Source organism: Tupaia chinensis, unplaced genomic scaffold (genome assembly GCF_000334495.1).
Source record: "Tupaia chinensis unplaced genomic scaffold, TupChi_1.0 Scaffold138098_1, whole genome shotgun sequence".
Lineage (NCBI taxonomy): Eukaryota > Metazoa > Chordata > Mammalia > Scandentia > Tupaiidae > Tupaia > Tupaia belangeri.
In genome coordinates this window covers 311,193-323,995 of record NW_006197997.1, presented here as the reverse complement: position 1 = coordinate 323,995, position 12,803 = coordinate 311,193, and the positions used below count along the sequence as shown (strand labels likewise).

Below are 12,803 nucleotides of genomic sequence, written 5' to 3'. Positions count from 1 at the left end.
CAGGATTGGCCGGACCCAGGTCTTGTATGTCTCTCTGTGGGCCGTGCGTACCCACTTGCAATGAGAGTGAACGAGACCACCCCTGGGTACAGCTGCCCTCTTTAGCCTGCCGCACTTCACAGCAAGGACCTGTTTGGGGTCTTCGTGTTCTCAGGTCCACCTGCTGCTGGGCTGCTTCACTCTGCCTTCTGTACAGATCCCTTTAATATGCATATTTTAATACTATTGGTTGGTGTTTTCTCCCCACCCATTTGCATTTCCGTGTTTGTGGGGAATAAAAACCAAACACCTTCCCTATTTTAAAAGAATAATTATTTTATTTTAATTTTATTTATTCATTCATTTATTTTCATTTGATCAGAGAGAGAAAGAGAGAGAGAGAGAGAGAAAGAGAATGAGTTAGTAAGCCACCAGGTCCAGGACTTGAATCATGGTCGGCCATGTGGGAGTGTCCAGCGCTTTAATCACCACGCCACCTGCTGGTCCCCATCCTTCCCTATTTTTATTGCATCTTCTTCATGGGTTTTGGTTTGCTACTTTTTGTTACTTTATTATCAAAATCGATGTTACTTTGAGAGGTTTGAAATAGGTAGCTTTAGGGAAAGGGAAAATACATTTAATAGTTTATGTATTGTAACAGTATATAATTTAGCAGTCCAAGTTTTATAGTCTTGTCTCTGGTGGCAGACCCTATAGCAAAAACTCAAAACAAAAATGCAGAACATCCCAAACGTGACTTTGGAAACTAGAGTAATTTGTATTTGTTATGCTGACAAGACCAGATATCCCTCTATGATACAAATAATGACAAAAATATTTATAATTTCTTTTGAATTAATACCTTAAGAGGATTTATACCCACTTTTAAAGTCATAGAGAAGGGGGACCAGCAGTTAGCGTAATGGCGATGTCGCTGAACTCCCGTGTAGTTGACTGGGGTTCGAGTCCTGGACCCGGTAGCTTAAAACTCACGCCAGGTGCATGTACGTGCATGCCCAAGATCCCGAGAAGAGAATGGAGGAGGGGGGATTGTGGCGTGGCCATCCCCCCTGGGGAGTGATTTCTCGCTTTCTGTCTCTGTCTTTCTGGCGAGAGCACGCACCTTATAGAAAAAAAAAAACTCTAAAAAAAAAAAGTCACAGAGAAGAAACAAAACCTTACCTTTTAGTTTGCTAAGACTCGACATATCTACTAGGCTGTAAGAGAAGGGCTTGCTGGTACTCAGAAAAGTACGCATGGGGATTCAGGGCGTGCAGTGAGAATGTTAGGATAAGTGAGGGAATAACAGCTAGGGCATCCTTTTTTTTATTTTTTTTCCTTTTGTCATTGCTTTGGCTAGAGGGGCAAATAATATGACACTTTTACCCCAGAGACTTTTTATTTTGCTTGTTATCTTGTATTTTGGGAATAAATGAAGGATACTAATGCTCTGTTCTATTTCCGGTAGGGAGTTTAACACCAGGTTTTATATAGTTAATGGTTAGATACCTATCTTAGCGTAGAGTCAGGCAGGTTGGAAGTTTGGAGAGTTCACGTTGAGGGACGGCATCAGGCTCTGAGGGTCCCCCGGCTTTCTCCCTCACCTTCAAAGCTGGCATGCTGCATCTCTGACCTTACTCTGAAGTCTATGAAGAAGAGTTCTCTGATTTCAGTGACCTCTGCGATTACATTGTGTCCACGCAGAGAGTCCAGTTCCCCGGTCCCGGTGTTCGTGATCGCACCTGCAAATTCTCGTTTGCCATGTAAGATAACATATTCCATTTTGGGAAATAGGATGTGGACATCTTGGGGGTCTGCCCACCATAATACCTTCTGGGTGAAGACTGATGAGTATTTGGCAAGGAGATGTAAGAGCTAATAACAGAAAAGAGGAACAAGGGTCTAGAAGCCATAAAGTGAATGCTTAATTGTTATGTATCTTAGCTATTTTTATATGATAGCCTAGATATATTATATTTCTGAACTGTCACCTTAGTTCCAGTTACAAAGAGAAAAATTTATTCAGTAATTTATTTATTTATTGAGAGTTATTTTATTTATCTATTTATTCGCTATAGGATGTGTGTGCTCACCAGAAAGACAGAGACAGAAAGCAAGAAATCACCCCACTTTGAATGCAGTGCCAATAGGATTTGCTGATGATTGGGCATGGGGGAAGAGGGAGAAGTCAGAGTTGACATTAAGATTTTTCGCCTGAGTGACAGAGGTGGTGTTAAATGGTGGTGTCCTTTGCTGAGATAAAAAACAATAGGAAAAGACTAGGTTTGCTGGGAGAAATTTCAGGGTTTGATTTTGGCTGGCTTCAGAGTTTGGAAGTAGTGTCAAATGGAAGGATGGTTAAATTTGTTTTTGATGACCTTAAGTACCTAATGAGTATAAAGAAGAGCTTTTAATAAAAAGTGGGACCAATCCCAGTCTGGTTCTAGAGCTAGTGAGATCCCAGTTATGGGGGTGGATTAACAGCCTATGGGTTGTGGTTGGGATCTAAATACTGTTTTTAAGTTTGTTTATTTTATTTGTGATAGCACATGTACATGCACAAGAGAAGAGAGAGACAGCAGTGTGTGCACCTTGACAGAGTTTCGTCGTATATAGTTTCTTTTCCCTGGCTCTCCACTTTGTCAGAATTCTGGGTATGCACACACATGCTCAGCATATTTTCAAACTGATCCAGGGATTTGAACCTGTGGTCAGCCACGTGGTTTCTAGCACTGCAGTTCAGTTTGCTACTGATGTTGCTACCAGGCCTGGCCATAGATAATAACTTACGGTCCTTTATAACTGCAGTCATTATTGTTTATGGAGTGCTTATTGGATGAGTAGTAAACAGGGAGCGGGGAGAGGGACATGCTTAAGAGATGGTGCCCTTGTGCCCAAGGACTTGTGTCTAGATGAGGGGACAAAACACTGCAAAATCCGACAACCTTAGTATAAACTGACGCAGTTTGTGGGCTTTTAGGGTCGCCATGTAATGAGTCTGGTGTGGTAGGTTGCAGAAGAATTGAATTGTAGAGAAAGTGAAGGACCCGCATTGCCATTAAACAGCTGTTCTAGGCTAATCGGGTCTGTGCAAAGTTGTAGAAATAAAAGACAGTGTTTTCCAGACTTGGATTTCACAGGCTAAAAAGTTACATTCGGAACTGGATGTGGGGAAAGGAGAATTGTCATGGGCAGGTAACTTTTAGTCTTCCAAGTGAAGACATTGAAAATAGGGAGTCATATTCATTTATTGTCACTATTTCATGAAAGGAAAGTTATTGTAATACTAGAATATTAAGGGCTCGACTCATAATGCAGTGGCTAAGCCCTGTGCATAGGGAGCCAGTCTCACATGGCTGTCTGGTTCGACTTCCGACCCTGTGGCTTGAAAAAGATACTGAGTGTATCTGTGTGCATGCCCGAAGTCCTGACAGGATGGAAAAGGGAGCATAAAGGATTGTGCGGTGGCTGTGCTCCACTGGGGAATGCCTCCTCTCTCTCTCTCTCTCTCTCTCTCTCTCTCTCTCTCAAATGCATGTACCCTCTGGCAATACAAATATCCAAACAAAACAAAACGTACAAATCCGAACCATTAGGAAGGACATACTTCCAGTATAAAAACACACAGTTGCTTACATAGCAAAGTTTTTAATGTAAGATAATCTGTCTGTTCTGCCTGTTTCTTATTTCATCATGGAGCACTGAAACCTTCATTCCGGCTGTGACTAGCATGAGGAGACTACGGCTGTGGGGGGATGGCAAGTCGGGAGACATGAGTAGGAGTAACAGTGAAGACTGCGCGTTGACATCTGGGGCAGTGTGGGTGTAGGGAGCAGGGAGGCACTCGGTGCCAGGTAGTGCCTCAGTGCTTGGGGAATTCATACATTTGAAATGGGCTAGCAGGTGGCGTGGTAATTAAGGTGCTGGACTCCCCACATGGCCCACCATGGTTCCAGTCCTGGACCTAGCAGCTTGAAAATCATGCCGGGTATGTGTTCTCCTGTGTTCAAAATCCCAGGAAGAGAATGGAGAAGAAGGGATTGTGGCGTGGCCATCCCCTAGAAGGTGATTTCTCACTTCTCCTCTCACTGTCTTTCTCTGTCACTCTGGTGAGCACACATGTGCCCTATGGCAAAAACCTTTAAAAAAATAAGAAATAAACTTGAAACAATGCAAGTAGAGGGAATTGTTTACAAGTCTTTGAAAATATTGTTTGAGGGAAACTTATTCTAGCAAACGTCTGACAGACAGTTAAATCAGAGGAAGATTTCTGAGGTAAGTAGTTTCTCTAGAAGGCTATTGAAGGAAATTAACCCCAGAACATTATAGAGCTCTGAGCTGTGGTTATGCTTGTGGGAAGAGATAGGATCTAAATGTTGTAGAGAAAACAATAAACGATTTTGATTACATGCAGGGGATAATAAAATGTGACTGGATATTATGAGTTTCAGTTACTGTGGAGGGTTAGGAACCCTAGGACAACAAATATGCCATCTAACGAGGTCCAGCATTCTAAGGGAGTTAAGTGTTAGGAAGAAACACGGAGGACACAGGGCTGAGTCCAGAAGGACAGACAGAATCAGTGAGGAACGAGGAGGAAACAGTAATGGACAGGCGCATAGCCAGGAGCCCTGCAGCCACGGGAAGAGGGGCCTTACTTGAGGTGATAATTATCGTGGCTGGTATAACAGAGAGAACAGATCTTGTATTTAGTTAGAAAGGCTCACTAATGACCTAAAGGAAGCTAAGTTACGATTTAGGTAATTGGATGAAGTTTTTATTATGTAACGAGCAGCTAGTTCATCTTCATTTTACAGATGAGAAAGCTTACCAGTTTGGTTATTGAATGCTGTCCTCTATTGAGAGAAAGAGGACTGTTTTCTGTTTGCTAGAAAGCAGATTAGTTTTGGATCAAAGTGAATATATAGCAAATAGTAAGATGTCTCAGTATAAAGTTTTTTTAAAAGTAGTTATTTTTCTACATTATTACTACTAGCCATAGAAAGTATACCTTGAATCTTCATATTTTGTAAAAAAATGAAATTATTGTTATGAATTGTTTTAAATAATTATAACATCTTAAGTGCTGATTATTTTAATTATTGTTGCTGATATCTTAAGGGAATTACAAATCTGGAGTTACTATGCTTCTATTTATTCATTTTTCAAAAATTTATATGCCAGAGGGCACTTGAGTTCTCCAGAGAGATGGAGAGACACAGAGAGAGGACATGAGAGGAAGCATCCCTTGATGGGATATGGTCGTGCTGCAATCCCTCCTGCTCCGTCTCCACCCTGTCAGGATATTTGAGCATACATGCACTTGTGCCTGGTATGTTCTCCAAGCCTTTGGAGCTAGGATTTGAACTGCAGTCAGTCTGACTTCTTTAACCATTAGGCCATTGGGCTGAGTTTATGTTTTTAAACTTTGAAAAATTTAAGTTTGTGTTTTTGTTTATAATGAGCACTATTTATAAAATCTTATTTTTTAGGAGCTCCAAATGGATCAGCAAGCAAAAAAACATCTGCAGGAGGAGTTTGATGCATCTTTAGAGGAGAAAGATCAGTATATCAGTGTTCTCCAAACTCAGGTAAGAGAGTAAAAGGAAAAGTATAGAATTTTTGGTTAAATAAAAGTAGAGAAGTTTTGTTGGGCTATCTAAGAGGTTCCAGATGCTTTTTTCAAAAAGCCCTATTTAGGGGTTGGCAGATGGCCTGGTGATTAAGGGTGCTTGACTCCCACATGGCCAACTGCAGTTCAATTCCCAGACCCAGCAGCTTGCTCTTTCACTTTCCCTCTCTCTCACTCTGTACCTCTCTGATCAAATAAAAATAAAAATAAGCAAATTAATAAATAAAGTTAAATGAGACAATTCTTTAAAAAAATAAAAAGCCCTATTTAAAAAGCTCTTCGCATTTAAGGATAATTTTTGATTTATTGTGTCTTTTGACTATGATTAACTGTGATATCATTGATAATAGCAAATATAAAAACCAGCCAGCTGTACTGGAAATTAAATTTTGATTTTGATTTTTTCCTCCACTATATTAAAAAAAAAATACCATTTACTCTTATCATCTCTCTGTTTCAAAGAAAGTATTACTGCCATGGTTTCTCTTGATATTTGCCTAATGAAGCACATTTTTAAAGGTTTCTCTGCTGAAACAACGATTACGAAATGGCCCAATGAATGTTGATGTACCAAAACCGCTTCCTACGGAACCACAGGCTGAAGCCCTCAGTAAAGAAGAGAATGTAGAGAGTGACGCAGAGCCAGTAGGTGAGCTTCATTTCGTCAGAAGGTTCATTTAAAAACTAGAGGTGGGGACTGGCCAGTGTTACGGTGGTTGAGATGCTGGACTCACATATCAGCAAACGTGGTTTGAGTCCTGGACCTGGTGGCTTGAAAATCATACCAGGCACATGTGTGTGCATGTCCAAAATCCTGAGGGGAAGACGGAGGAGAAGGGATTGTGGTGTGGCCATCCCTCTGGGGGACTGATGGCTCACTTTTCCTCTCTCTTTCTCTGGTGAGCACATTTACCCTATGGCATAACCCTAAGAAAAGCAAAAACAAACCACCAGAGGAGGAGGATGAGAAATTCCGGGGTGTGAGCTGATAGATGTGGGCTGAGATAGTAGTGTAATGTCCTTGGTCTGAGCACTCCCAGAAAGAGGCAAGCGTATTTGTTGTGTTTTTAGTTCTTCACTGTTACTCAGCAGAAAGTAAGTATAGGTTGAACATTCCTAAGCCAGAAATCTGAAATATGAAATGCTCCAAATCTGAAACTTTTTGTGCACTGAGCCGACACCACAGATGAAAACTTCACACCTCGGGGCTGGCAGGTGGCATGGTGGTTAATGGCACTGGACACTCCCACATGGCCAACCATGGCTTGAGCCCCGGACCTGGCGGCTTGCTTTATCCCCCCCCCCCCCATTCTGTCCCACTCTGGTCAAATTAAAATAAATGAATAAAGTTAAATAAAATAATTCTTTTTTTTTTTTCTTGAGAGGTTTTCGCTATAGGGCGCGTGTGCTCACCAGACAGACAGACAGAGACATAGAGACAGAAAGTGAGAAATCACCCGCCAGGGGGGATGGTCACGCTGCATTCCCTTCTCCTCCATTCTCCTTTTGGGATCTTGGGCACACACGCATTTGTGCCTGGCGTGAGTTCTAAGCCACTGGGTATGGGACGCGAACCGTGGTCGACTACGTGGGAGTTCAGCGAAATAGCCATTATGCTACCTGCTGGTTCCCATTAGTCAAATAATTCTTAAAATATTTTTTCCCCCACACATAACGTCATGTGACAAGTTGTAGTCAAAAATGGTACAATATGAAAATATTGTATAAAGGGCCAGCTGGTGACGGGGTGGTTAAGGTAGCTAGATCCCACATGGCCAACCGCTGGGCTCAAGTCCCTGACCCAGTGACTTGAAAAACATGTTGGACATACATGTGTGAGTGCCCAGAATTCTGCGAGAATGGAGGAGAAGGGGTTGCGGTGTACTGCAGTGACGTGTGGTCATGCCACAGTCCTCCTTTCTCCCAGGTTTCCCCCAGGGTTCTGCTTTCTCACTTTCTCTCTCTCTCTGTCTTGTGCATGTGCCCTGTAGCAAATTAAAACATATATGTATTGTATAAAGTTGCCTTCAGGCTATGTGTATAAGGTGCATGTGAAACATAAATGAATTGTAGATATTCCCAAGATACCCTGTTATGTATTATGTATGTATATTTCAACGTTTGAAAAAATCTGAATTCTGAAACACTTCTTTTCCCAAGCATTTCAAATAAGGGACTCTTGTCAACCTATAGTTGTTTTAAGATTTGAAAGTTTTGGGACCAGCAGGTGGAGTGGTGATTAAGGCTCTGGATTCCCACATGGTCAACAGTAGTATGAGTCCCAGACCTGGTGGCTTGAAAATCACAACAGATAGATAGATAAACAAACAAATATATGTTAAAAAAAAAGATTTGAAAGTTTCACAGGGTATAAGTATCACCACATTTTTGTTCTAATTTAAATTTCTTTTTATTTATTTAGTTATTTTTGAGAGGTTTTTGCCTTATGGTTCATATGCTTATTGGTGGGGGGGAGAGACAGACAGACAGAGACAGACAGACACAGTGAGAGGGAAAGTAAGAAATCACCCTCTGGGGGGATGGCCATGCCACAATCCCTTCTCCATTATCCTCCCAGGATCTTGTGCACGCATGCACACACTTCCAGTGTGAGTCTGAAGCCACCAGGTCTGGGACTCGAACCATGGTTGCTCATGTAGGAGTCCAACAATGCAACCATTATGTCATCTGCTGGTCCTCTAATTGAAATTTATTATATTGCACTGTTTATCGATTACATATAAACAGGTCAGTTCTGTTCAATATTAATAAATATGTCATTTGTAATTGGATCTTTAAGTTTTAAATAATATTGCTTACATATTTCTTTATTCAAAGATGCCTATATTTGCCTTATTATTTGCTATTTATTTATTTGGAGAGGTTTTTGCTATAGGGCATGTGCACTTGCCAGAAAGGGAGAGACAGAGAGACAGAAAGTGAGAAATCACCAGGGGGGATGGCCACGCCACAGTCCCTTCTCCTCCATTCTTCTCTCGGGATCTTGGGCACACATGAACACATGCTGCTCGGCGTGAGTTTAAGCCACCAGGTCCGGGACTCTAACCATGGTCGACTACATGGGAGTCCAGCGACATAGCCATTATGCCAACCGCTGATCCCTTTGCTTTTTAACTGGAAAAATAAGTGATAGTTAATTTTGTCTTAATCCAATCATAGCCCTCCTTGTTCTTTGAGTTTTGAAGTATATATTCAGTAAAATTCCCACTTAAAAATTCAGTTTTGTTCCTCTCTTTCATGAAAGAGAGAGGTACCACCAACAGTGTCTTCACCCTGTGATTCAGCCCCCTCAGGCAGGCTGGGTCACGGGCACGCGTGTGCAGACTTGCCTGGCGTGGACTGGGCAGCTCTGACCCACAAACGCAGGACCCTCCCACGTGGGCCTGGTGCCACAGAGCACCGCCTTACTGCTGTGTCGCTGACCAATCTCCACACAGCCGGCCACCTTTTTATATCCTAGCTTTTTCTCTCAAAGAGATTTAGGATAAACTTTCAGCCTAACCAGGGCAATAGGTTGGTGAGCAGCTAGCTATCTGGGCAGCAACGTATATATATGGGGGGGGTGGTCCCCCAATTCCCCTGGGATGTAAAGAGTTCACTCTAAAGTATCAAGAGATGGAGAAAGATATACTTATCTGAATCCCTCCCAGGAAGAGATTAGAATGTGGCTGAAAAACACTTTATTAATCTTTTGGGGATGCGAATGAAGCTGGGAGAAGTAATTTGAAATAAGAAAAGATGGTTATCAAGCTATCTTTAAGGAGGATGAATTCAGTTAATGTTCTTTAATTACTGTGCCATTTGGGGTGGGATTAGCAAGAGATGTACACTGCTCAGATTCCTCAGATAAAGATCAATCGCTAAGAGTAGAGGTTTGGGAACCAGAGGTGGTGCTGTGATAAAGTGCAGTGCTCTGCAAGGCAGTCCCACACGGGAGGGTTCCCAATTCAGGTCCGGAGACCTCCCTGAGTTCTCTGGGCATGCTTGCTCATGATCCAGGGCTAGCTTGAGGCTGGGGGTGGATTGCAGCCTTGAGACTGTGTTGGGAGCACTGCCTCTCCATCCTCCTTCTCCCTCTTTGTTATCCACTCATGGGGGAAATGAATGAAAAAACTTTTGGGGGAGAAAAGAAAAGGGGTTTGGAAGTGTGCCAGATTCTTAGCCCACCAGGGTTGCGTTCTCTGTGGATCTGACTCAGAGCACAGCAATCTGTTGGTATAACACACTCCCGTGTTAGTACAGGCTTGCTTTGCAAAGAACCCTCATTTTCCTTACTGACTGCCCCTTCTTTACGTTGCTTTGTGCTTAGTGGAAGATGCACCTTCAGCCAAAACACTGGAAGCACTTCAGCGAAGAGTTAAGCGTCAAGAGAATCTCCTTCAACGTTGTAAGCAAACAATTCAGTCTCATAAAGAACAGTGCGCACTATTGACCAGTGAAAAAGAAGCTCTCCAAGAACAGCTAGATGAAAGGCTGCAAGAACTAGAAAAGATGAAGGTAAAAGAGCTGATACTTCTTGTTCTAATTTCATTTTGTTATTGAAATGAACAGGCTCCTGCAGGGCCTGCAACTTCTCTGGAGACCCTTCCTCCAGCCTCCTTATTGGGTCACCTGAGTGCCCTGGGTTTCATAATACTTACAAAGCTTTTGAGACTTCTTGTGTACATTTCTCCTACTAGACCATAAGACGTATCTACATTAGCTAAAATGTTTAGAGTTCTCATTTGAAGAGAAGCTTTATTGGAGATGGAAATGAATTTCTAAAATTTTTTTAGGAGCTTCATATGGCTGAGAAGACTAAACTTATCACTCAGTTGCGTGATGCAAAGAACTTAATTGAACAACTTGAACAAGATAAGGTAAAAATCTCAAAACTTACGACGATACAATTTGTCAGGGGGCCCCAGAACTCACTTTTGGAAGCATTTGGAAGCACTCATCCTTGTGCTTTCCAAAATGATTATAGCTGCTTCCTTGAAAAAAAAAAACTTTCAATTTTTAGAATTATGTAACTTAGTTTTGTGTCGTGCAAAGCTAATGATCTGCCTATGATTTCTTGATCCTAGTCATCATTTTTACTCATAGATGAGAGTAACTTTTGTGAAGGAAATGTGCTTATAGTATCTAACTACGTTCCAGAGAGTTTATGCTAAATTGTTTGTAGTTAAGGCATTCTAAATATGCTGCTATCAGTATGTTCTTTCAGATAGTATGGGAATAGGTTAATCTCTTAGATGAATTTCCTAACGTGTAAAAAATGATAGTACGGGAACAGCAGGGGGTGTGGTGGTTAAGGTGCCAGACTCCCACATGGCTAACTGTGGTTTGAGTCCTGGACCTGGCAGCTTGAAAATCATGTGTATGTCCATGTACAGCATCCTGAGAGGGGAATGGAGGAGAAGGGATGGTGACTTGGCCATCTCGGGGTGATTTCTTACTTTTCCTCTCCGGTGAGCGCATGAGCCCTATGACAAAGAAAGAAAACCTTAAAAAAAAAAAAAAAAAGTGATAAGAATATATATACACATACATACATATATATATGCTAATAAACTTATAGAAATTTATATATGCTTTTTAGGATGCATAGGAGAGTTTGGAAGATTGAGGAAGGATAGGTTGAGTTGGATCAGAAACTGTAGCTGTGCAGCAAAGACAGTTGAATTCATGAGGAAACAGTTTTACCTAAGTCTTCCACCCCAAGTCCTGAGTCCTTTTCTGAGAGCTCCGAGTTTGTTCCATATCATCCACCATTTTCTTTACTATGTGGGTTTATACCTGCAGTATTTTAAAGGGTCATGTAATTAAGAACATACCAGAGCTCTCCTGCTACTGAGAATACTGGCCATTTATTTTTTCTTGCTATAGTATTATCTTACTAGATTCTACTTTATAAACTTCATGAGACCTAATTTAAAAAAATAGGCTTCAGCATGGTGGCTGAGGCGGTTGAGTCCCACATGGTTGACAGTGTGATGCAAGTCCCAGAACTGTTGGCTTGAAACACATTTTGTACAGGTGTGCCCCACATCCTGATCCTGAAAGGAGGGAGACATGGAAGAGAATGGATTGCAGTGTAATCATCCCCCATGGGGCTGCTTTCTCACTTGCCCTCTCTCTCTCTCTCTCTCTCTGATGAGTGCACACACCCTCTGGCAAAATTTTTTTAAAAATTATGTTTTGTTTTGTAAACCTTAAAGCATTTATGAAAGAATAACTATTAGTAAAATGAATTCCTATGAATCTGTCATCCAGCTTTGACAGTTGGTATTTCATGGCTAATCTCATCTCGTGTACATTTCTAACACCCATTGTCTACCTCAACCTGTGACCATTTTAGAGCAATTCTAAATGTTCCTATCATCTTAATATACCTTTGAAATAAAAGGAGTCTTTACTTTTATAAAAATATAATGACATGGACTGGCAGGTGGCATGGTGGTTAAGGTGTTGGACTCCTACATGGCTGACCATGGTTCCAATCCTAGACCTGGTAGCTTGCTTTCTCGCATTCTCTCTCTCTCTCTCTGGACAAATTAAAAATAATAATAATACTAAATAAAATAATTGAAAAAATATGACATTGTCATGATCAAATCTAAAAGCTTAATAATTCCTCAGTGTGACCTGTTATCTAGTCAGTTTTAAGATGTTCTCTATCATGTTATACTTTTTTGCCCTTTTATGAATCAGGATCTAAATAAAATTCATTCATTGGCATTGGTTCATATGACTCTTAAGTTTTCTGTTTATCTATAGGTTCTATTGTTTATATTAGGTCTCTGGAGAAATCATGAAGTATTTTTCTATGTTTTTCTGCGTACAAATGTATCGTGACTTTCCCTATGACCTGATAGTTTAAGTTTTGAAGAAACTGAAGGGCAATGATTTTGTTTAAAATGTTATATAATGGCACCAGCAGATGGTGCAGTGGTTACATTGCCGGACTCCTACATGGCCGACCACGCCCAGACTGGTGGCTTGAAAAGAACACCGGGCGCACATGCATGCATGCCTAAGATCCTGGGAAGAGAATGGAGGAGAAAGGATTGTGGTGTGGCTATCCCCACTTGGTGGTGATTTCTCACTTTCATTCTCACTGTGTCTGTCTGTCTCTCCTGGGAATGCACATGCCCTCAGGCAAAAACTTCTTAATTTTATTTTATATATA

General features: G+C 41.3%; 1 protein-coding gene across 6 annotated transcripts in view; it reads left to right on the top strand.

Moving 5' to 3' along the window:
* GOLGA4 (golgin A4) overlaps positions 1-12,803 on the top strand; it is a 142,524-nt gene that overhangs the window by 65,918 nt on the left and 63,803 nt on the right. For 5 of the 6 annotated variants that reach the window (XM_014592659.2, XM_006161068.2, XM_027776805.1 and 2 more), the window contains 4 exons: positions 5,472-5,570; positions 6,131-6,260; positions 9,942-10,129; positions 10,408-10,491. In XM_014592659.2, coding sequence (XP_014448145.1) covers positions 5,472-5,570; positions 6,131-6,260; positions 9,942-10,129; positions 10,408-10,491 — 501 coding nt within the window. The remainder of the gene's footprint in view (positions 1-5,471; positions 5,571-6,130; positions 6,261-9,941; positions 10,130-10,407; positions 10,492-12,803) is intronic. The other variant, XM_006161067.2, reaches the window with a different exon arrangement.